General features: G+C 57.7%; 1 protein-coding gene across 3 annotated transcripts; it reads right to left on the minus strand.

The window, feature by feature from the left end:
* Positions 1-5,395: 5,395 nt before the first annotated feature.
* P2RX1 (purinergic receptor P2X 1) lies at positions 5,396-24,219 on the minus strand. 3 transcript variants are annotated; one of them, XM_047758148.1, is made up of 12 exons: positions 22,980-24,211; positions 13,663-13,810; positions 13,292-13,363; positions 12,778-12,847; positions 12,426-12,522; positions 12,028-12,108; positions 11,619-11,760; positions 8,354-8,481; positions 7,818-7,908; positions 7,110-7,175; positions 6,679-6,780; positions 5,396-6,569 (listed from the first exon to the last, which is right to left on the minus strand). In XM_047758148.1, exons 1-12 carry the CDS (start codon positions 23,114-23,116, stop codon positions 6,504-6,506), a joined length of 1,200 nt encoding a protein of 399 aa, XP_047614104.1. In that variant the 5' UTR covers positions 23,117-24,211; the 3' UTR covers positions 5,396-6,503. The 3 variants fall into 3 exon arrangements, with proteins under 3 accessions (XP_047614104.1, XP_047614102.1, XP_047614103.1); XM_047758146.1 differs by having other exon boundaries at positions 12,426-12,847; positions 22,980-24,216; XM_047758147.1 differs by lacking the exon at positions 12,028-12,108 and having other exon boundaries at positions 12,426-12,847; positions 22,980-24,219.
* Between the last annotated feature and the right edge of the window lie 221 nt (positions 24,220-24,440).

The raw sequence follows: 24,440 nt of genomic DNA on the forward strand, positions 1-24,440 counted from the left end.
CCGCTCGCTCCCCAGCCAGCTGCCGCGTCCGGCGCGAGCTCATTGGCCAGGCCGCGCGGCCCCTCTCCGGCGCCGCCCAATCAGAGCCCAGAACTACCCTCTGGCTCCAGGAGAGGAGGGGCCGCGGCGGGCGGTGGCTTGGGAGGGGTACCTCCCCCTGCGGCGGGACCGGCCTAGTCACGCCCCCGTCGCCAGGCCGCCGGCTGCCTGGGGTCCCCGAAATCCCAGCAGGGCCAAGCCTCGGTCCTTCGGCGGGGCCTGGAGGGAACAGGTGCTTACCTCGCCCCCAAATCCTTTGTCCCCCAACCGTCTCGACCTGGCAGGGGCAAGAGCGCACCAACCCCCGCCTCCACCCCGGGGTGGGGGGCGCGGATGACGCGCATAGAGTATTAGGGGAGGGACAAAGCAAGATCAGTATCAGGATGAGGCCCAGGCCAAGGGCCAGGTCGAAAGGCCTTGAACGGTAGAGTCAGGAGTTTAGGTTTCCGTGGGGGGTGGCGAGGAGGGGAGACTGGAAGCAGTTTTAACAGAATGCTGGGGTCATAGTCTGAATCGTGTTTGGGGAAGGGCTCTGTGAGCAGGCGACGGGAAAGTCCTAGCTAGGGCAGGAGGCGTGGAGGGGACGGTAGGATGTCTTGACCTTCATGGGAGCTGTTCCTGGGGACTCTGCCCCTCACCTCTCCCCCTGGAGAGCTCAATCAACAAGGTTCAATTCCGTCACACTTGTGTATCCTCTGGCACCTCAGCCCACCACCTGTCCAGGATAGAGCCCCATATCACTCCTCTCAAGTCTCTGTCTCAATCTAGGGCCAGAAACCTGGGAGTCATCAGCCTGTTCCTTGCCTGTTCCAACCAGTAGGTCACCAAGCCCTGCCCAAGCTACTTCTGAAATATCTCTGGAATCCATCCACTTCTCTCTGCTTCTCTGCCCTTCCCTATCTTCTTGCACCTGAATTGCCACAGCAACCTCCTCATTGGCCTCCCATCCCCAACCAGCCTCATCACCCTGCCCCACCCACCCCCACCCACTTGCTTTTCTCCATCTGACAGCAATAAGAACAGTGTTTCAGAAACACAAGTCCAACTAGTCTCCTCCTGATTAGGAATTTTGCATGGCTCCTCAGTACCCTGAAAATAAGGCTAACGAGGCCTCCAGCACCTCAGTCCTAACTGCCTGCCCGTCTAACTCCTTTCAGGGTTGGTTAAATGCCCCTTCTGCCAGAAACCCTTCCCTATAACTGTCCTGCAGCCCAGCATAGGTGAGCAGTCCCTCTGAGGGACTTCCTAGAGATGAGAATCTGCTCACCTACCTGCCTGTTCCGCCTCTGGGCTGGGAGCTCCTTGAGGGCAAGGACTGTGCCTGATTCATCTAGCACAGAGCCTGACACGCCATGTAGGTTCTTAAAAGATGTTGGTCCAGGAGTTCCCTTGTGGCACAGCAGGTTAAGGATCTGGCGGTGTCACTGTAGCAGCTCAGGTTGCGGCTGTGGTGAGCGTTCAATCCCTGGCTTGGGAACTTCCACAGGCCCCGGTGCAGCCGGAAAAAAAAGATGCTTGTCGAATGAATAATTAATTGCACATGGCAATTAGGAGACAGGATGTGTGGAGCTGAAGTTCAGGAAAGAGGGCTGGGCCGGCGAGACAGTTTTGGAAGTTGTCAGTAAGCAGAGCCATGAGAAAGGCTGAGATAACTCAGAGCAAGTAAATAAGGGCTGAGGACAGAACACACACTTTTAGTGGGAAAATCTTCTGTGCCAGGTAGGATCGGTTTTGACCTTGGTATCGGAAATCCCACATAAGAGCCTTAGGGAAGACAAGGTTGGCCTGGTGTGATAAGCAGATAGGGTAGGGGATCCCCAGACAGAAAGAGTCAGACGTGGCATAGCTTTTTGACATAAGAAAAGCCATTTTTGGCGGGAGCCATTTTGTGATCCAAGCCTGGCTGCTCTGCTCGTCCTTGAATAGACCTCAGTCACGGATGACCTTGAGGGAACAAAAGAACTCAGAAACAAACGGCTATCAGGCAAGAGAGGTAACGATAGTGAAGATAATAGATTGCTTTAAAGACTCTCCGTGCGGATTCAATGGTAAAGATAGCCTGAAGCGTTTTCTTGAGCAGTTTTGCCGAATTTTTTTTTCTTTTTTCTTTTTTTGTCCTTTGAGGGCTGTACCTGCGGCATATGGAAGTTTCCAGGCTACGAGTGGAATCGGAGCTACTGCTGCCTGCCGGCCACAGACACAGCCACAGCAATGCGGATCCAAGCCAAGTCTGTGACCTACACCACAGCTCACGGCAACACCAGATCCTTAACCCACTGAGCGAGGCCAGGGATCGAACCTGCGTCCTCATGAATACTAGTCAGATGCGTTTCCACCGAGCCATGGTGGGAACTCCTAGTTTTGCAAAATTTAAACTTCCTCAACCACCAGACCAACTGGAACCTAAAGGATGCTGAGGTTGACATTTTCTGACCCTTGTGATTTCAAACAACCAAAGTTTGGATCTCTTAGCATTTGCCCCAGTTCTGTGATGTGTACACTGGCCAAGGCCCTATATGAATATACATATATGGTTAGCTTAAAACTTCGCCAATATATGGAGTTCCCATCATGGCTCAGTGATTAACAAACCCAATTTCCATGAGGATACGGGTTTGATCCCTGCCCTTGCCGAGTGGATTAAGGATATGGTGTTGCTGTGGCTGTGGCATAGGCCAGCAGCTATGCCCCCTAGCCTGGGAACCTCCGTATGCCACGGGTATGGCCCTAAAAAGACAAAAAAAAAACTTCCCCAATTTTGCCGTTGGGGAGACACTGCTCTGGGAAAGGTCCCTGGTGTTCTCCTTACTTACTGCAAGTAATAAATCCTTCCTTCACCTGACCTAACATCCACCAAGAGGCAAATCCAGTTTTTGGGTAACAGAATGTCAGCTCAGCTCCAAAAAGTCCTTCCTGATGTGGCTTTTTCCACTCACTGCTCTAGCAACCTCTGGATTTGTCTCTTGTCTTCATGATTCAGGATAGTGGCTAGAGCTCCAGCCATCACATGTGCATCCCAAGCAGTGGGAATGGAGACAAGGATGAAGAAGAAGAGGGCAGGAGTTCCCATGTGGCTCAGCGGTAATGAACCCAACTAGTAGCCTTGAGGATGAGGATTTGATCCCTGGCCTTGCTCAGTGGGTTAAGGATCTGACGTTGCCATGAGCTGTGGTGTAGGTTGGCAACTGCAGCTCTGATTCGACCCCTAGCCTGGGAACTTCCACATGCCATGGGTGTGGCCCTAAAAAGAAGACAACAACGACAAAGAAGAAGTGGGCAAAAGATCTGTACAAGCTTCCTTTGGGGAAAGTTCCCATGACTCTTCCACATCCATCTGATTGGCTGTAACTAAGTCACATGTCCAGACCCAGCTGCTCGTAGAGGCTGGGAATGCAGCTTCCATTCTAGGCAGCCGCATACCCTGCCAAGAACCAAGGGTTGTATCACTGTAGAGAGAATAGATATCTGGGGACAGCTAGTCAACTTCACCACTGGAAGAGGGGCTGGATGGAGGGGCAGAGTGCTACTGTGTGCCAAGCTGGGCGCTAGGCATTTCCCATATCTTATCTTACCCCACCCTGAGTAGAGGCTATTATTATCCCTGACTCAGAGGAGGCTTGGAGAGTCAAGCCACTTGCCCAAGGACACACAGTGGCAGAGCTGCAGTTGAAAACTATCTTTTTCCTAGACATGAGGCTGGCTGCAAAATCTGGAGAGGGTGGGTCCTAGGAGGTGCTGGAAGGAAATCTGTCAACAAAAGAAGGCTTGGCCAACCATGTCAGAGGCCAACAGGCCAAGCAGGATATGGACTGAAGTGTCTGCTTGGATTCGGCAACAAGGAGCCTGCTGGTAACCCTGGCAAGGGCGTCCAGAAGTGGGGGTAGGGGCTGGAGGCCAAGTGTAGAGGGTGAGACTCAGAGGGAAGTGTAGACCCGTCCTGCTGGAATAGCGGCAGGGAAGAGGGGGGAGGCAGAGCTGCAGGGAAACGGGCTAGGCAGAGGCAGAGGAGGGGAGCAAATACGGGAGGGGCCGCCTCTGCTGGGAGGTCTCTGGGCTGGTGGAGGTTCGGGTACCAAGGGGAAATCCTCTCTCTTTCAGAAGGGGAGGGAACAGGAGGTCTAAAAGCAGGTAGGTCTGGAGAAGGAAGGGAGGAAAGAAGAGGGAGTTCCTGTCTTACAAAATCTGAAGGATGGCTCTTGGCCGGGGATGAGGGCAGGAGGCCAAGGGGACCTGAGGGAGAAGGGAGGGGCTCGCCTCTGCTGCCCAATATGGTGGCCATGAGCCACACATGGCGGTTGTGTTTGCTTGTTTCACCCACGGCATGTGGAAGTTCCTGGGCCAGGGATCGAACCCAAGCCACAGCAGTGACAATGCCAGATCCTTAACTGCCAGACCACTGGGGTACTCCCACATGTGGCAATTTAAAGTGAATAAAAATTCTGTTCCCTGGTTGCGTGAGCCCTGGCCTCACTCAGTGCGTTAAGGATCTTCCTATGTCGTGAACCGTGATACAGGTCCAAGACTCGGCCTGGATCCTGCATTGCTGTGGCTGTGATGTAGGCTGGTAGCTATAGCTCCAATTTGACCCCTAGCCTGGGAACTTCCCTAGAGGGAAAAAAAAAAAAAGTTCTATCAGGAGTTCCCGCTGTGGCTCAGCAGTTTAAGAACCTGACTAGTATCCATGTGGATGCAGATTTGATCCCTGGACCCTCTCAGTGGGTTAAGGATCTGGCGTTGCCATGAGCTGCGCTGTAGGTTGCAGATGTGGCTCAGATGTGGCGTTGATGTGGCTGTGGTGTAGGCCGGCAGCTGTAGCTCTGATTCGACTCCTAGCCTGGGAATTTCTATATGCCGCAAGTACGGCCCTAAGAGGGCAAAAAGAAAAAAAAAAAACTGTTCCATCACTGCTATTGGATGACACTGATCTAGACAGAGCATGATGGTGGAGCTGCCCAGAGACCCTGCCTGGCTGTACGTCCAGACAGGAGGTCATCCCCACAGCAGGTGGACCTTCCTCCCCCTCTAGGATTCCAACAGAAATCTTTGGGATCTCTCCCTCCTGGGAGAGCGCTCACCCCTGCTTTCGTGAGGGCTCTCCTGGGGTCTTTGCCGGTCCCAGCGCCGGGCCTTTCAAAGCTGTGGGAGGGGCGGGTGGAGGATTGGGAAGAGCGCCAAGGTTCGGGGCGCATGGTGGGGAGGGGCGAGCTGACCCTGGTACCACCTCTGCAGAGCTCAGCTCACCCCCTCCCACGGAAAGATCCAGAAGGACCTCCAAGATGGCGCAGCTCAGCTCTGCATCTCACAGCAGGGCACAGTATCTCAGAGAGGGCTGGGAAGAAGGGCAGAAGGCAAGAAGTTTGAACTCATTCATCATTCCGTTTATTATACGCCACCCCTTGATTTATTTCCCAGACCTTGTGTTCAGACAGAGCCAGGCAGGCTTCGCAAGAGCTGGGGCTGAGTCACAGGCAGGGGGCCCAGGATTCAGCTGAGGTGCCCACCCAGATCAGAGGTAGCTGAGTAAGAATCCATCACTAGACGGGGCTGTCCTGGCCTGACACACGCGGGGAGAAGCTCATCCCCGGGGAGGGGATGCGGCGTGGACCACGAGGCTGTGCCTGGAGGTGTAGGTGTGTTCAGATGGCTGCTGTTCAAATACACAGTGTGGATGGGGGGGGGGGAGTGCATTCAGATGAGTGTGCATGAGACACCGTGAGGCTTGTGAGTGCACCACACATCTGCTGAAGGCCTGCACCTGCCAGGTGATTCAGGCCTCGGCTATATCGGACACCCAGTCAGGAGTGGTTCTAAAACGCAGGTCCTAAAAATGACCTGAAGAGCTGGCTATTTTTGCAGATCATGTGACCAGCCCTGGAGATTCTCATTCAGGAGGTCTGGGATGGCCCAGGTGCCACTGGCACTCTTGGTAAGCTCCCCAGGGGAAATCTAGGGCCAGGAAGAAATGGGGTTCAAGGAGACCCATCCAGCAGAACTTTCTGTGATGCTGGATATGTTCTGTGTGGTTCATCGGGGCAACCACCAGCCACGTGTGTGCATTTAGGCTAGGCTGAAGAACGGATGTTTTAGTTTATTCAATTAAGTTAATTTAAATTTAAATAGTCACCCATGGCTAGTGGCTGCCACATAGCAGAGCACAGTCTGAGACGCGAGGAGGCCGAGGGAGGTGTGGATGAGGGCCCGGAGGGAGAGGCACGAACCTCTAAGCCAGGAGCGGCTGAGGCCAGGGCTAGGCTCCCTTGGGGGTGCAGAGTTGGAGCCCAGAGCCCTGACTCATGCCGGTCTCTCACAGTGGCCACCCTAAGCTCCGGGCAAGCTGATGTTTGCCTGGCTGAGGGTTGAGGGGGGAGATCCCCCGGGGAGACCCCTCTGCCCTGGCCGGGATCCTGCCGGGGACCCTCCGCCGGAAGCCTCGTGCTTCGTCCAGTCAGGGTCAGGGGCAGAGGTCAGGATGTCTTCATGTTCTCCTGCAGAACCAGGGTGGAGCTGGTGGCCGCGGGGTCATGCTCCCCCTGTGTGAGCATCGGGAGGGTGAAAGTCAGCCCCAAGAAGCAGCTGGCTCCCCAGCACGGACACGCGGGCCTCGGGCCGCTGAAGGGAGGACCCAGCGGGCTCTCTTACCGGCCCTGGCCCCATGTCCTCTGCATACTTGAACTTCTTCTGCTTGTAGTAGTGCCGCCTGGGCAGGATGTGGAGCAGCAGCAGGTCACAGAGAACCGTGGCCTGAGGGCAGTGGGTGGCGGATAGAGCAAGGGAATCTGGGGGCAAGGACAGGACCCCCCCCAGCACCCCTCTTCCGTCCCTGCTGACCGCAGGGGGGGCCCGGTTGAGTCCTGTCCAGACCCCAAGTCCTGGTGGGGGAGGAGCCCTGCAGGCTGCATCCCGCCTCTGTGCTGCCCCAGCTCTGGGCCTTGGCTTCCTTGGGTGGGAGCTGGGTCCGGGGTGGTGGGTGGGCTCAGCAAGAGGGGACAATGACAGCCTGGTTGAGCAGGGAGATGGTGGCTGAGGTGGAAGGGGAGGGGCCGACCCGGCACAGCGACCTCAGCACTTACCACCCCGAAGATGCCAATGCCAGAGCCGATGGTGGTCATCGTGGGGATGATGTCGAACTTCCCGGCCTGGCGGCGGGGCCCGGGGAGAGAAGGGGTAACGGTCAGAAGGCTCGGGTGGAGGAGGTCCCGTCGTGGCGCAGAGGTTAACAAATCCGACTGGGAACCATGAGGTTACGGGTTCGATCCCTGGCCTCGCTCAGTGGGTTAAGGATCCGGCGTTGCCCTGAGCTGTGGTGTAGGTTGCAGATGCGGCTCGGATCCCACATTGCTGGGGCTGTGGTGTAGGCCGGTGGCTACAGCTCTGATTAGACCCCTAGCCCGGGAACCTCTATATGCTACAGGAGTGGCCCCAGAAAAGGCAAAAAAAAAAAAAAAGAAGAAGGGTCGAGCAGAAAAGGCCTTCCTCAGAAGCACTCAGGCCTGGGGCAAAGGGGCTTCCCGACCCTCCCCTGTTCACCGGCCCCTCTGCCTGCGGCCCACGGGTTTAGCTCTGCGCAGGGACCCCGTGCTGGTCAGCAACTCTGAGTTTTGACTTTGGCTCTGTCCCCCTGGACACAGGGAGCTAGTGGCAGAGGGGTGGTCTCAGGCTGGAAAGCCCTGCCCTCAGCAGCACCCAGGTCCCTCTGTTATCAGACACAGACGTGTGGAATGTGGCCCTCGCGGGAACCCTGCCTGTGTGTCTGGCTGTCCTTTACAGCGGACGCTCACCTTGCCGGCCACCAGAATGTCAAAGCGAATCCCAAACACCTTGAAGAGGTGCCGGTGGTTGGTCCCGTTCTCCACGAAGTGCCTGGCAAACCTTGGGGACGGGGGAGGAGGTTGCAGCAGAGGGCGATGGAGAACCGGCCTGAGTCCAGAGTTCACGGAGCCTCAGGGATGCAGGAGAGCTTTGAGGTCCATGAGGCCGGCCCGTGCCCCTCAACGGACACAGAGGGGGAATCACAAGCAGGACCCCAGGCCGCATTCCAGGAACCACGGCCCTGACTCCTGATGTCGGCATGTCCCCAGCCCGTCCTGGCCAGGGGGGGCCTCGAGGGGACCGAGAGCCAGGGGCAGGGCTCAGGCGTCTACGCTCGTGTTCCCTGCTGGCTCCCTGCTTGGCCGATCCCAGCAGGATGGGAGTTTCCCAGGATCCTCTGCTCCCCACCCCCTGCCCCCACGTGCTTGGCCTCAATGGGTTCTGGGGGCAGAAAAGCTGGTGGGACCCCCAAAGAAGGCTGCACTGGCAGGGGTGCGGCAGGCACCTGAAGTTGAAGCCTGGAGACAGTTTTTTCTCCTCGTACAGCCCGTGGAACTCGTAGACGGGTTTGCAGTGTCGCACGTGCCAGTCCAGGTCACAGTTCCAGTCAATGGTGATGCCCACCACACCACCCTGCCAGGGACACAGGCGTAAGATCAGGGGTTTAGGGAGTTCCCGTTGCAGCTCAGTGGTAACAAACCCGACTAGTATCCATGAGGACGAGGGTTCAATCCCCTGCCTCGCCCAGGGGTTAAGTCAGGATCCAGCGTTGCCATGAGCTGTGGTGTAGGTCACAGATGTGGCTCGGATCCTGCGTTGCTGTGGCTCTGGCGTAGGCTGGCAGCTACAGCTCCGATTCGACCCCTAGCCTGGGAACCTCCATATGCTGTGGGTGTGGCCCTAAAAGGACAAAAAGATGAAAAAGAAAAAAAAAATACAGGGTTTGGGATCAAGAACTCCTGCCTTATAGCCAGTGCCAGCAGTCTGACAGGGGGAAAATTTTTGTTTGAGAAAAGACACTGAGACGCTGCTTCAAGGTTGAAGTCCTGTTACCTCCTCCAGCCCCACTCAAATTTTCTGACCGTCTCTAGAAGACACCAGGGTCTTCCTACCTCAGGGCCTTTGCACGTGCAGTTCTTCCCACAAGGCTGGCTCTTTTTCATCCTTTGGTCACTTTCTCTGAGAGGCCTTCCCTGACCACCACCCCCAGTCTAAAATATGCCCCCCGTGATTCTCTCTGTGGTTTTCTTCTAGAACGTGCGTCACTTTGTAACCTCATATTTATTTATTTTTTTCTCCTTTTCAGCTGCACCCCAGCATGCAGAAGTTCCTGGACCAGGAATGGGACCCACACCAGAGCAGCCACCAAAGCCACAGCACTGACAAAGCTGGATCCTTAACCCACTGAGCCACAAAATAACTCTGCCACATTTTTTTTTTTTTGGTCTTTTCTTTTTAAGGGCCACACCCACGGCATATGGAAGGTCTCAGGCTAGGGGTCAAATTGGAGCTACAGCCACCGGCCTATGCCACAGCCACAGCAACAGGGGATCCGAGCCAAGTCTATGACCTACACCACACAGCTCACGGCAACACCGGATCCTTAACCCGCCGAGCAAAGCCAGGGATCCAACCTTCGTCCTCATGGATCCTAGTCAGATTTGTTTCCACTGAACCACGGCGGGAACACCTGCCACACATTTATTTTTGTGTGATTATTGACCCGTCTCCTCCGAGACTGTAAACTCCACGAGGGTGGGGCTGTCTGTCTCATCTGTCACTGATCCTGAGTCACAGTCAATAACTGTAAGGCTGAGTCTATAAAGACATGGGCTGGGAAGAGAGCATTTGAGAAACTGAAGATCCTCTGGGCGAGGCGGGGGCAAGAACAGGTGGGGCGGGTTCTAGCAAGAGAACTGGGCGGGGATCAGAATAGGCGTGGAACTGGGGGCGCAGCGAGGTGAGAAGCTAGACCCCTGGCGACAGAGGTGATGGGTGAGAAGCTCCTTGTGGGGGTGGCCTGGAGATTTTTAGGAAAGAGGAAAGCTAACTCACATTCCGCCTTCTGGTCCTGTGTGTCAACTCCCTCCAGGGGTTGACAAGCTGAGACCTGAGGGCCGGATCTGTGTACAGATTGTCTGGTGGCCTTTGGTGGCCTTTGCCCTACAGCAGCTGACCTGAGGAGCTGGAACAGAGACCAGGCGGCCTACGGCCCATACTTAGTTTCTGGCCCTTTAAAGAAAGTTCGCTGGAATTCCCACTGTGGCTCAGTGGGGTTAAGTACCCAACTAGTATCCATGGGGTTGCCGGTTTGATCCCGGAACTCACTCAGTGGGTTAAGGATCTGGCACTGCCATGAGCAGACATGTAGGTCGCAGACATGGCTGGGATCTGGCGTTGCCGTGAGCTGTGGCGTAGGCCGGCAGCTGTCGCTCTGATTCAACTCCTAGCCTGGGAACTTACATATGGCATGGGGACAGCCCTAAAAAGACCAAAAAAAAAAAAAAGAAAGGGAAAAAGAGAAAGTTTGCTGACCTCAGTTCTAGATCAAGGTATTGTGAGTGATGCTCTGGGGTGTGATGTCACAGCAAGAGGCCAATTCCCATCCCTGATGGAAGGAGCGGGATGACAAAGACGACACGGGAACTGTACGTAGGGTGCCATGGGCAAGGCCGTACTGAAGTGAATTCTGATCCTCAGGGCAACTCGGCCAGACGTGCCTGCTACTGCCCCTCCTTTTTTTTTTTTTTTTTTAAGGCTGCACTTGTGCTACATGGAAGTTCCCGGGGAAGGTGCTGAATTGGAGTTGCACCTGCTGGCCTCCGCCACAGCCACAGCCATGCAGGATCCAAGCTGCATCTGTGACCCACATCACAGCTCGTAGCAATGCTGGTCCTTAACCCGCCCAGTGAGGCCAGGGATCAAACCCACGCCCTCACAGACACTGCGCGGGTTCTTAATCCACTGAGCCACAACGGGAACTCCATCACTGCCCCTCCTTTACAGGAGCTAGAGCTCAGACACACTGGGGGTAAGAGACTTGTCTGAGGTCACGTGGCTCATCAGGGGCAGATCCAGGACCTGAACCCGGTCAGACAGGTCTCTGCTCCTTATAAGGTACCACGTCTCCCAGAACCCCACGTGACCGTGCATCTCAGCCTCAGGTTCCCGGAAACCCTGGGCAGGGCAGAGGATTTCTCAGGCCCGTGGGTCATGGGACTTAAGTTGCTGTTTTTCTGTTTGTTTGTTTTTTAGGGCCGCACCCTGGTATATGGAGGTTCCCAGTCTAGGGGTCTAATTGGAGCTGCAGCTGCCAGTCTACACCACAGCCATAGCAATGCCAGATCCAAGCCGTGTCTTCGACCTACACCACAGCTCACGGCAGCACCAGATTCTTAACTCGCTGAGCAAGGCCAGGGATGGAACCCACAACCTCATGGCTCTTAGTTGGATTCGTTTCTGCTGCACTGCGATGGGCACTCCTTAAGCAGCTTTTATCTAATATTTAAAAAACAGTGGGCCCTCAGAGGGCATCCAGGTGACATCTGCCCATGGCCATTCATTCTGGGCACCTCCTCTGGGCCAGGTCCATGCCAGGCCCGGCTGAGGACACAGCACTGAAATTCAGAGACCCCCAATGTCAGGGGACAGATCCGTATATATGCTCAGCCTACACCGGGGACTTGCGGGGAGGGCTAACTGGACCCCAAAAGCCTTTTTTGGCCTGATGATCTGGGTGCCCAGCCTTCCCCACTCGCCTGGCACCATACCTTCTCTGCCAAGGTGCTGAAATTCTGGCCTGACTCTTGTACCACGTAGCCGAGGTTGAAGACGGGACACAGCGGGTGCAAGGTCTTGTGATAGAGGCAGGTCTTCATGTAGGCGGCATCCACCTCCTCCACCAGGTTGCGCCTGTGGGCGCAGAGGGCATTGGAGGGGGCACTATGCCAGCGGAGAGCACCCACCATGCCCCGAAGCTCCGGGGACCCCTCACAGGCCCCAGAAAGACCCCGTCTTAGCCCTTGGAGACCGAAGGCAGCCCACCCCAGGGGCCCAGCCCGAGCCTCTGCCTCCAGAAGGAAGTCAGCACGAGTGCAGGGTGACAGAAGTGACAGGTTGAGACCAGCTGGAGCAGCCTCCGGGAGCCGCCTGCACGGCTGCCCTGCTTTTCCCACGAACCTGGTGACCTTGAAGCGGGGAAAGCTGATGCTGTTCTTGATGAAGAGAGTGAAGTTCTCGGCCTCCCGGAGAAGGGCGGGGCTGGAGGAGGCAGAACTCACTCACCGCCCCTCCCCAGGAGTCCCTCGGGCGCCCGCCAGAGCTCGGCTCGGGGTGCGGGGGTGTGCGAGCCTGCGGGGACTTCCTGTGGCCCGGGGGTCCTTGGAGGGGTGGGCGTGCTGGGATGTGGACTCTCAGGCCCCTTGACCAGGGGCTGGGGAGCGGGGGGGGGGACCTCTGGCGTGGGCTGCACACATGGGGTGAGGGTGGGGTTGGAAGAAGGGGGTCTTGCCGAGCACAGACCCAGATGCTTCTCTGTCGGGACTGGGAACCAGCTCCCTGGAAGGACAGGGCATTACCGTGGGATGTTGTCGTCCACCTCCACGGGGCACCAGCCAAAGATCTCACACGTCTGCACGGTGTCATTGAAGGCCACACACCTGCCCGTGCGGATGCCTGGAGCGAGGGGGAACCCCTGGGTGCCCACCCTAAGCTGGGGGTGCAGAGGAAGCTCTCCCCGGCCCCCCCACAAAGGAGCCCCCAGTGATGGGGCGCCCAAGAGCAGAAGCCTGAGGACAGAAATGTGGCTGGGTCTGGGACAGGGGAGGCCAAGGTCAGGGTGGTGAGAGGGGAGAGAGCAGGAAGGACTTCCTGGTGGAGGAAGCCTGGAGGTGATGGGCTGTGGAGGAGGAAGGAGGAGGGGGACCTTACCTTGGGCCTTCCTTTCTGCCTTTCCCGGGGTGCAGCCACTATCACCTGTGCATGTGCCCCCTTCCGGGTTCTGGGGGAGGGGAGAGCTGCTGGCCCCAGGCCCCTCGGGCAGGGTCCTGAGAAGATCCCTTCCCGCCCCCAGGGCCCTAGGGAGGGCGTGGGGCCGAGTGTCAGACCCCTTTGGGGTGACCCTTGCTCACAGCCTCCTGCCCCAGTCCCCTCCCAGGACCCCTCCAGGCTCCTGCCTGGCTGCCCTGGTGTTGATGTCAGCCGGCAGGGGTTGGGGAGGTTGGGTGGGCAGTGAGGCTCGGCATCCTGCTTGGCACACAGTTGGGAGGGAAGCCTCAGCCCCGCCCATGGTGGGCTGTTACTTTGTGTAAATCTGTGCCTGAAATTCCACCACCATGGTCCCCACAGGAGGCCTGTCTGGCTTTCCCTCCGATGCCCAAGGGGGCTTCCTCTTCCTTGTATTTTTCCCTGCGGGTCCAAGAGGGGGAGATGGGAAAGTCCTCACCTCTGCACAGTGGCCTTGAGCCTGCCGGGGGGTGGCGATAAAATTGGTCATAACCACAAAGGAGCTGTCCCCCTGGAAGTGAGAGGCAGGGGAGGGGAGGGCAGGGCTCTGAGCTGGGGGAAGAGCCCCCAGAAGGCGAGCACTGCCCCAGCATGCCCCTGAACCCACACGACACCCAGCAGCCTCCAAACCCCAAACGCCAGAGGGGGGTGATATTATCAGCCTGCTTCTGCCCTTCATGCACAGGTAGGGAAGCCGAGGTCCAGAGAGAGACGGGAGCTCAGCTGGTACACAGGGAGGTGGGAGGAGCCTAAACCAGCTCTGAGCCCGCAGGCCCTGTGGGTGGAAGGCACACCCCCGAGTCAGCTCACTTGGGCCGGGAAGACGTAGTCGGCCACATCCCAGACCTGGGGGCCCAGGCTTGGAAGCTTCGTCACAGCCAGACCCTTGAGTTTCACGGACACGCTGCTGATGAGGCCGCTAGAGGTCTGGTAGCCCTTCTCGTAGACGAACACCCACCTGCAGGGGCGTTGGGGGGGGGAGAGGGGCCAGAGCTGGGCGTGGCTATTCAAGGATGGCACGAGGCTATGTGGGCCACTGCCCTTTCTGGCCCCAGCTGGACCTGTCAAGTCCCCCCCCTTCCCCTCCCCAGATGCTCCTGGGAGCCGCTCTCGGCTCTTAAAGCTCCATCTTGGGCTGGAGGCAGGAAGGCTTCACCTGCTCCCCCTGCTGGCCTGTGCCTGAAATTCCACCATTCTTTTCACAAGGAAAATATTAATTCCCAGGGAGCAGAGCCACCCGGAGTCTCTTTCATTGTCTTTTCCAAGAGCAGGAGTTGGGGGAGGCCAAGCTTCTTGGACCCCAACCTTCCTTCGGCTCTCCCTCCCTTCCTGAGGTCCTCCCGCTGAGAAACGGCAGAGCGCGATGGCTGAGACCCGGCCTTCCGAGCCCAGGAACTTGGGCTTGAACCTCCCAGGGTGTGTGCTTCGGGGTGAGCCATTCGATTCCTGTTTCGATTTCCTCGTAAAATGTCAACAATAATAGCACCAGAAGGGCTCGTGTTGTGCGTTAAGGCCTGTGGAAGCACTTAGAGTGGATGCTGGCACGGGGCGAGCACTGCACAGGCCGCAGGTGTTTGCGATCCAGTCATGAGCTGGTAGCATCTCAGCTCTGCTGGGATCCCCTGGGGACGGAGACTAACTGGAAGGGAAACCGGAGGCTAAGTGGCTGCATCTGGCCCCAGTTGAGGCCCTTATGGGAATGGCTCTGGCTGGAGGCTTCCCAGCTTTCTTGGGAAATTCTGGCCTTCCCCTCCCAGCCCAGGAAGCCCTGTTCCTCTGGGCTGTCCATCACTCTGGGGCCAACCTCTCTCCTAGTCCCAGGGTGGGGGACACGTGACCAAGGCCTGCCAGTCAATGTTCCTTTGCCCTCGCAACAGTGATAGGTCTGAGGGTGGGCACACAGCCCCGGGGAGGCTCCGCTGTGTGCCAGCGTTTGTCTGGGAATCACCAGGAAAGAGACATCCTTGCTGCCAGGTGGTTAAGCAAGGGGGCTGCAAAAGACCAAAACTATGGGTAGTCCTCACGGAGAGAGCAAGTCTGAGAGCAGAGCCAGCTTAGAGGAAAACCAGGGGCAGGAGATGGAGAGGGCGGAGCCCCGACAATGCTGTGTGGGCGCCTGGATCCTGCCCTACCGGCACCATGCTGAGACGGCTCCTCTGGACTGTACACGAGCTAATAGAGTCTCTTCCTTTATTTAAGCTAGTTTGGGTTTGGTTTCTGGGGCTTGCAAGGGAGAGTTCGGGATAGCACTTTTTTCGAGGGTGTGGTCTTCTCCGTTTGGGAAAGAATCTTGGCGATTCACTGTGTGTGTGTGTGTGTCTGTCTGTCTGTCTGTCTGCTTCTGGTGCCCACCAGAGCGTGTGGCTGTGTATCTCCAGGGCACACCTGTGAGCATGCCTGAGGCCGGGGCTGACTGTGGGGAGGGTATTTATGTCCCTGTCACCCTTCGCCCTACCCATCTGTCCTAGCCCCTCTTCTGGCCCCCGGAACTCAGGCCCGGTAGCTGAATTCTCTAGGCCTCTTAGTCCCAGAGTCACTGCTCGCTCTCTGGGCCTGGCTCCCTGCTCCAGGCCCCAGGAAGGCAGCCCACCCGTGTCCTCCTCTTCCCTCCTTCTCCAAGCCCCCTCCTCTCCTGGCCAGCAAGCCTGGTGGGAGCCCAGATGGCACCCCCGCCCCCTAACTCCAAAGTTTAACATGGTCACCGCTGCCCCCTGCAGGTCTCAGATGGCAACAGGTGAGGCGGGACAATCCTCAGTGTCCTGAGCCGGCCTCACTGCCTCTGCCTCCTCAGGGAGGGAGGGGCATCACCCAGAGCCCTGTTCTCCTTAGTTTCTTCCTCCAGGAAGGCCTCCGGCTCCAAACCCAAGCTGGAAGTTGCTCTTGGCATGCTCTTGGGGGGGGCAATGGGGAGCTGCTCCATATTCCGCAGCCTCGCAGGAGAGGTCACCGGCCGCCCTCTTGGTGGCCCCATCCCTGACATCCTAGTGCGTTTCTCTCTTTGCCCAAAACCAATCCCTCACAGTATAGATGGGAAAACTGAGGCCTGGGGGAGGTCCCTCCGGAGGCAGAGGCAGACCCCAGGCTCGAGGCCCTCGGCCCAGGCCTCTGCCCCCCTCACTGAGCAGCCTGGCATCAGTGGGTCTGCCGGGAGCCACACGGAGGCTGCGGGCTGGGGTGCTGCAGTCATTCCAGGCGGTGTCTGCCCTCGGGGGCCGTCGGTCCTGGGGCCCAAAGCTATCATCAATGACCCCGTCCTGATAATAACAGAATGGCCGTGGCGCCAGGCCCACCCCTCCAAGGCCACGCTCACCTTGACCTGGTCTTGTGGTCACCGCCCAGGGAAGGCCACCAAGGAGGCCTGAAGCCAATGACACTGGGATCTTCAGAAGCTCCCCCCGCCACTTCCAGAATTTCTCCTTTCCATTCTTTCCTCTTCATCCTCAGCAACAACCTGTCTTGTTTCTTTTCTCCAATAGCCCCCTGTAGACGAGGCCACGTGGTGGAATAGCCAAGAGCGTGGCCTCTGGAGTCACAGACGGCAGGTTCACACACCAGAGCTGCCACTCGCCTGCTGTGTGACTTCTGGCTAAAAACTAAACCTCTCTGAGCCCTGAATGTCTCAGTAAAAAGGAGATGAAGGAACCTACCTCAAAGATACTGCTTATTCGACAAATATAGGCAAGACTCTACCATTCACTGAGCTGCAGGCTGGGCCCCAGGAAGAGGCTAGGTGATTGGGGGACCTTCCGATAAAGTCTTTCTCTCTCTCTCTTTTTAATGCTTTTTAGGGTCGTATCTGTGGCATGTGGAATTTCCCAGGCTAGGGTTCGAATCAGAGCTGCAGCTGCTGGCTTATACCACAGACACAGCAACACCAGATCTGAGCCGTGTCTGCAACCTACATCACAGCTCATGGCAACGCCGGATCCTTAACCCGCTGAGCGAGGCCAGGGATGGACCCTGCATCCTCATAGATGCCGATTGATTTGTTACCGCTGAGCCACAGTGGGAACCCCCCCGTGAGTTCTCTTTAAGGAAAGGAGCACACTGTTTGTCATGCAGCAGGCACGTACTAAATAACCCTGTTTATTTACAGCCTCCGGGCCGCCTTCACTGATTCCTCCTTAAATGTCCATCTGCCCCCATCCGCTTGGTTTCCATTTTCAGCGCAGGCCGAAACCCCAGTGAGCTGTCGCAGGCACACTCTGTCCCCAGTTTTCTATCTGCACATCTGTATGCGCCTCCGAATTTCAATTTCCTACTCTCGTTTGGTCATTCAGCAAATATTTACTTATCAGACCTCGATGATGTGCCAAGGACTGTTCTAGGCATGAAAAGTACCGAAAAGAACAAAGCAACCCAAAATTCTGCACTCAGAGAAGGTACCTAAGCGTTGACATCTCCAACTGTGTGGTGACACATGTTCCCCCCGCTCCGGGCTGACCCCCTTCCCTGCCCAGACATCTCGCAGGTACCGCCAGCTCAACTTGACCCTTTGGAAAACCGTCTGGAAGTCTCTCAAAAAGTTAATCATGGAATTACCCTTTGATTCAACAATTGCCTTCCTAGGAACTGAATACTCAAAAGAACTGAAAACACGTCTGCACAGAAACATATACACAAATGTTCACATCCGTCACAAGCAAAAAGTGGAAACCCCGCACACGGCCGGCTAAGCGTGGAATTTCCACACGAGGGAATATTATTCAGCCGTAAAAGGACCGAGGTACGGATACACGTTCCAACCAACATGGACGAACCTTGGCAACGGGAGGCTAAGGGAGAGACGCCGGACACCAAAGCCCACATGGTGTATGATTTTATGTGGATGAAACGTCCAGAATAGGCAAAGCAGGATGGAGGGAGGTGCAATGGGGAGTGGCTGCTAAAGGGGTCTGAGGTTCTTTTGGGGGGGGCGTGCAAATGTTCTGAATGAGAGAGGGTGACTGTTGCACAATTTCGTGATTATACTGGAAACCACCACCGTGTATATTTTAAAAGGATGAATGTTATGACATGTGAATTCCATCTCAAAACAAAAATTCAGCGGGACCGAACTGAATGCCTCCGCTCCCCCCAAGAACTTGCACCTCTGGTGCCCTCACCCTGAAGGATGGCGCCACGCCCGCCCCATCCCCCAGGCGCACAGCCTGGGAATGACCCTCGTGCCCTCTGGCTCCATCATGCCCATATGACTCGCATCCCTGCTTCCTTCCTGTCCCCCCTTGGCTTCCATCCAAGAACTCAGAGGACTTCCTGGGGGGGCTGGGGCTGGGGCATAAGAGGAGCTGGGGCAGATGCTGTGGCAGCTTTGGCACGGGGCTGGGAGGACAGGTTGTGTGGCTAGTGACACAGGGTGTAGCCTTGGCTACAGGCAGGAGTTGCCCAGATCAGACACATGCTATCAGGCAGAGCACCCTTGAGGGAGGGGCAAGGCCAGACTCCAGGCACTGGAGGGACTGAGTTCAGAGCTGGGGTCCACACTGGGAGCTTAGACGTTTGTTAATCAGCGTGCAGTCTGCAGACAAGTCGGGCTGATGATTTCTGTCTTTAAATGTTTCGAATGAGTTGCCAACCTCTAAAAACCAAGAGATGTTCCTTTCACTCATAAATTCCAATTTCCCACTGCTCTGGGAAATTCTGTTTTTTTTTTTTAAGGGCTGCCCCTGCAGCACAAGGAGGTTCCCCAGGCGTTGAATCAGAGCTGCCGCTGCTACCCTACACCACAGCCACAGCCACACCGAATCTGAGCCGCATCTGCGACCTATGCCATAGCTTGTGGCAATGCCGGATCCTTAACTCACTGAGCAAGGCCAGGAGTTGGACCTGCGTCCTCGTGGACACTATGTCAGTTTCTTAACCCGCTGAGCTATGACAGGAATTCCCCCCACTGCTCTTGAGAAATCAGGAACTCTGGCCCCTTTGGGTACATGTCCTGCCGCAGCAACGGCGAGCAGAAGCTGAGTGGGGCCCACCGGACGCTGACCTGACCCCCATGCTCACTGCTTCTGCCTTCGCCTCACCCTCTCCTCTCATCACTGCTGCCTCCTCAGAGCTATCCCGCCTCTGGCCTCCACCCTTACCCCAGCACCTGTCTTCTCTGGGCCCTCCCCTGTTGGACACCCTTCTATGGCTCCCCACCCCCTGAAAGAGGAAGCCCATGCTCCTAAGCCCAGCACTGAGCGGCCTGGGCCGGTGGCCCTCCTCTCCCTTGGCTCCGTTCATGCTCCCCCCGCCCAGCCCAAGTGACTCTTGCTGTCCCTTACCTGCCCCAGGACCTTTGATCACACTCTGCTTTCTAGCAGGAGAGCCTGGACTGAAGTGGGCACACAGCCAGGCTCCACCAATCAGGGCATTCCCTTCCCTTGGCCACAATAATTGGTTCTGGCACGGGCACATGACCCAACTGCAGCCAGTAAGAGTTGGATCTGGGTATTTTGCTGGAATGAGGATCCAGCCAGGCCTGAAGCCCACATTGATTTTTCAGTTACACAAACCAATCAGTGCCTGCACTCTTCCAATTATTTTTTATTTTTTTGCACCCACGGCATATGGAGGTTCCCAGGCTAGGGGTCGAATCAGGGCTGTAGCTGCCAGCCTATGCCACAGCCACAGCAATGCAGGATCCGAGCTGTGTCTGCAACCTACACCACAGGTTATGGCAATGCCAGATCCTTAACCCACTGAGCAAGGCCAGGGATTGAACCTGCATCCTCATGGATGCTAGTCAGATGCGTTAACCGCTGAGCCACGGTGGGAACTCCCCCACTCTTCCATTTTAATCCATTTGTATTGGGTTTCTGTCACTAGCAACCAAGACCTTCCAGCTAATTCATCCTCCGCTCTGCCTTCTCGCCCATACCCCGCCCCCGTACCCCACCTCTGCCGCATGGAACCCAGCCCAGTACTGGGCAGAGAGAAGATGCTGTGGATGCATTTCTCCCAGCAGTAATTTGTGTCTCCTTATCCTGATGTGCTGCAGGATCAGAAGCCTGTGATTTCAAGAGCTCTGTGGGGGCAGTCTGAGAGAGAGCCAATAGCAGCCCTGCCTGGACTTCAGCCTTCAGGCCTTTGCTCAAGGCTGCTTCCACTACTGTGTCACCTCTGCCAGGAAGCCTTCCCAGGCTCTCCTCCCCAAGCAGCATTCACACATCCCCTTGGGAGCCTCCCAGGCACCGCAGCCAGACCTCTCTCTTCCCCCAGGCAGAGTCCCCCAGGCAGGGACATGTCCCAGCACACCGCTTGTACGGACCTGCTAGGTCATGATGACAGCCTACTGCCTGCACACCTCCAGGAACAGAGAGCTCATCCCTTCCCAGAAGACATCACTTCTATCTACAAATTACCATGTTAATTTAAGCCAAAGAGAGTGATGTCTTAGCTCAGCCCACCGGGGCCTCAGGGCCACCTGCTCCCCGCACTTGCCCTGGACCCCCCAGAAAAGCGTGACCAACAGCGAGCACAGCCTGCCTCCCTTCTCGCAGTCTGTTCGAGTTCTTAGCATCTCAGCCTCTCTGCCGTCTGTCTCAGTAACTCCTCCATCTCTATGCCTCAGGGCCTCTCTCTTCATCTGAGTTCTGTGCTCAGTGTCTATTCCTTCATCCAGTTCTGTCTCTGCCTGCCCATCCCCCACCTGGACTGTCCCCTGTCTCTGGGTTGGGGTGTCTGGCTCCTCTATGCTCCCCTCTGTCCCCTGCAGGGCCCACACCACAGAGTCAGACAGCGGGGGTGGGGGGTAATTAATGAAAGGCCCTCCCTCCCTAGGAAAGAGCACATTTCTGAGCCTGTAAGCAACATCTTTAGAGGGTCTCCCCACCCCTGCTCCATGGAACAACTGGGAAACCAAGGCCTGAGATTGCAAGTCCAAGTTCAGGCTGGGTTTGGTCTGCAGCTGTGGACGCCTAGCTGAGCGGTCAGTGCAGCAGTGGGCAGTGGCCAGACGAGGGCGCCAGAGACAGCAGGAGTCAGCCCCAGCGGGAGCCTGAGCTTGGGGTGGGGGGCATTGGGATCCTTAACACACTGAGCAAGGCCAGGGATCAAACCTGCATCCTCATGGCTACTACTCGGCTTCTTAACCCGCTGAGCCACAACAGGAGCTCCAGTGCCATCATCAGAAAGTTCTCAGAGCCCTTCTGATGTGGGATTTGGGGCTATTTGGAGGAACTCTGCCTTCCTCCCTCTGCTCTGTGACTTGGGCAGTTCGCTGCACCTCACTGAGGGTTTTCCTTTCCGAAATATCAAGGCTGATGTTGGTCTCACACAGCTGGATTCAAATCCTGGTTCAGCCTCTTTCCAGCTGTGAGATCCAGGCTAAGGCACTCGGTGTCTCTGGGTCTCACTGACACATCTGTTTGGAAACCGAGTGCACTGTCTTGGGAGGGAGGAAGGGAAGGAGGGAGGTAGTGAGGTCCCCGTCACTGGAGGTATGTGTTCAGGACCGGATGGCAGCCCGGGGCATATGCTGCAGCTGGGGGTGAGGTGGGAGGACTGTCCCTTTCCCTCTGACAGTCTGAGCAACACACAAAAGGGCCTGGCACTGCTCCCAGCACTGACCTGAAAGTGGGTCATAGGGAACCATAGGGGCTGCAGTGAGGACAACATCCCCCCAGCCTCTTGTGGGAGAGATGGGCTAGGTCTGGGCTGGGAGCCTCTCTTCCCTGCAGCGTCAGGGGTGTGGCGAATGGCGGACACGCATTGGTGCCACGATTAGCTTTTTTTGGTTTTTGTTTTTCTTTTCAGGGCGGCACCCAGAGCATATGGAAGTTCCCAGGCGAGGGGTCCAATGGGAGCTACAGCCGCCGGCCTACGCGGGAGCCGAGCCACGCCTGCGACCTGCATCACGGCTCACGGCAATGCCGGATCCTTAACCCACTGAGCAAGGCCAGGGATCGAACCTGCATCCTCATGGCTACTAGTCGGGTTCTTAACCCGCTGAGCCACAATGGGAGCTCCAGTGCTGTCATCAGAAAATTCTCAGAACCCTTGAGATGTGGGAAAGGAGAAGGCAGAGGCCCCGTTCTAACTGGGCCTCAGTTCCCCTCATAGGCTCAGTGACATTGCCGATGTCAGGCTGGTTTGTGAATAGGAAGAACACAGGGGCTGAAAGGTGAGCCGGGGTCTGGCCCTGGCTCTACCTGACCAGCTCGGAGGCCTCGGGGGCCAACTAAGGCAGAGGAAGGCTGTTTTGGAACCTAGAGGCCTTGGGGACCTACGTGGTCACAGTCCGGCCTCCTGGTCAGCCCGCCCTGGTTTGGTCTCACAGCAAAAATGGGGACATGAAGACCAGAGGGCCAGGGCTGCTGGATGCCCCAGACCCCCCAGTAGGGGCCGAACCCCCTTCCGTGGCTCCTGGGCCTCTAGGAGCCTCAGCCCCAGGGCACACTCAGCCACCACACCCGATGGGCAGCCGGCCCGCATACAGAGCTCTGGGCACGACACACACACAGCTACACATCACACACATGTGTGCTCACACAAGCACCTGCTGAACTGGCCAGCCCGCTGGGGAGTCCCACATACTCCTATTCCTGCACCCCGGGATGGGGAGCAGGCCCCTCGATGTCCAGAAAGGAGCTGTCTTCCCTGGGACCAGAACCAGCCTGCAAACCCTGCCTGAAAGCCACCATTAGGGCAGCAGCTGGGCCAAATTTGAAAGTTTCTCTGCTCAGGGTCTCGAGCAGCCGGGGCTGCCTCTGACTCAGGCAGGGCCGGTGGGAGCAGGGTCTGTCCAGCTCTGGCCTGAAAACCGGGGGGCAGCCTCCCCCTCTTAGTGGTGGGGAGGTGGGGGAAGTCAGAGGCAGAAGGGCGGGGGCCTGGCTTCCAAGTGTCCCGCCACCTGCGGGAATCGTTGTGAGTAGCCGGCCAGCTCCTCCGAACCCAGAGGCTTTGCCTCTTGTTCACCCTGCGCCCCAGGGCGGGGGCTGGCCCTCGACGCCGGCCCCCAGTGGACAGTGGGTCAGCAGGCTCCCCTTCCTTCTGAGGGGCACCAGAGCGGTTTGTCAGGCGGCTGACAGCCGATGGGGAGAAAGCAGGGCTCCTTGGGGTCGTGGGAGGCGCCCCAGAGCCTGGAGCACAGGCCAGGGGCGGGGATGGGGGATGCTGGGCAGAGGGAAGGGGTCCAGACTCACCCAACCACGTAGACCAGAACCACGAGCTGGATCAGGCGGAAGACGACGCCCACCTTCTTGTTGCGCACGAGCACCATCCGGGGGGTGTCGTACTCGAAGAAGAAGGCGGCCAGCTCGTCCTGGAGCCGCCGTGCCATGGTGGCCGCCAGGCTGCGGGCTGGTGACCGAGCCCCCGGCACGGCCTCGGCTCCCGGGGTGGGGTGGGGCGGGTGGGGGGCCGGGGAGCGACACCTGCGTCTACAGCGCAACGTCTAGGGGTTTCCCAGCCCCTTAAGAAGGGCAGGGCCGGGCAGGTGGGGCCAGAGGTCAGGAGTCAGAGGTCAATTGGCTTGTGTTGGGCGGGAGAGCCCCCGGGTGGTTGGAGCAGCTCTGGGCCCCCGGCAGGCAATAGACTGTGGGCCAGCCTGAGCCTGTGGACAAATAAATTCCCAAAGATAGATGGGGGCGGGACCGGGGGGGCCACCCAGGCCCGGCCCCACTGCCCCTCCTGGCTCCGCCTGGGCCCTGCTGGGCCTCCGGAAACAGGAGCTGTTGGCAGGAAACCATGGGCCACCCGTCATGAGGCAAAGATAAAGCCATCAGCCCCCCACGAACCTGGTAGGACAGAGCTGGGGGCTCAGGCCAGGGCCTGGGTGGAGTGGCCTCAGGCTGGAGCCCTCCCCCACACAGGGACCCATCCAAGATTCAAACATCCTTCCCCGACCCCCAAGTGGAAACCTCAGTCCCTGGGGGTCTGACGCCTGGAGGCAAAGAGAAAGGAGGGCTGCTTCCAGTCCAGGGGCCTGACGCCTCCTGAACCCGCCTCAGGACCCCCACCCTGACCTCATAGACCGTGCCATCCACCCGTTCCTCTGGGGCTGAGCCTGGCCTCTGCCCCATCGGCTGCGGGGTCGGGCTGGCTTTTCCACCCCCTACTTCCAGGGCAGCCACACCTCCTTAACCCCGGAACCGGCACACAGGGCCAGGTACCCAGACGAGGCCAGGGCCACATCTGTTCCACATGCCATGGCCATCGGGATCTGGAGACCAGCCAGGAAAGCCCAGCCTGGGTGAGCAGCTCTGGCTTCGCTTCTGCTGGGGGCGCCTGGGCACGTGCCCCGCCCTGAGCCTGCTTCCTTATCTGGGAAACGGGGACCACAAGGGACTTTCCTCATGGGTAGCAATCCCAGGGGACAGGTCCGGACGACACTGAGGACAGAGAAGCCAAGGCCACTCTCACGCTCAGGGTGCAGCTCCTCTGCAGCCCCAGCCCTCAACGCAGGGACTCGGGGGCCTGGGCTGGGGCTGGAGGCCTCCCCCAGCCGCCTCCTCATTTCACAGATGAAGAAACTGGAGCTCAGAGAGGAGAAGTGAATTGCCCAAGCTCACGCCGTTTGGTAGAGGAGGCCTCAGCTTGAAGCAGGAAGGTCTCCTTGGCCCTCCCTCAACCCAGGCTGGGTGTCCTCGGGGCTCCCCCCACCC

The sequence above is a fragment of the Phacochoerus africanus genome, chromosome 14 (genome assembly GCF_016906955.1).
Source record: "Phacochoerus africanus isolate WHEZ1 chromosome 14, ROS_Pafr_v1, whole genome shotgun sequence".
NCBI classification, from domain to species: Eukaryota; Metazoa; Chordata; class Mammalia; order Artiodactyla; family Suidae; genus Phacochoerus; species Phacochoerus africanus.

Bases quoted from the DNA above. Each gene is read 5' to 3' on its own strand.
- P2RX1 (XM_047758146.1), bottom strand. From the start codon at position 23,116: ATGGCACGGCGGCTCCAGGACGAGCTGGCCGCCTTCTTCTTCGAGTAC. The intron at 13,811-22,979 runs GTGAGTCTGGAC...ACGCCCCTGCAG, and splicing joins GTTCTGGTCTACGTGGTTGG to GTGGGTGTTCGTCTACGAGA. The intron at 7,176-7,817 runs GTGAGCGTCCGC...CCCCGCCGCCAG, and splicing joins ACATTCTGGTGGCCGGCAAG to GCCGGGAAGTTCGACATCAT.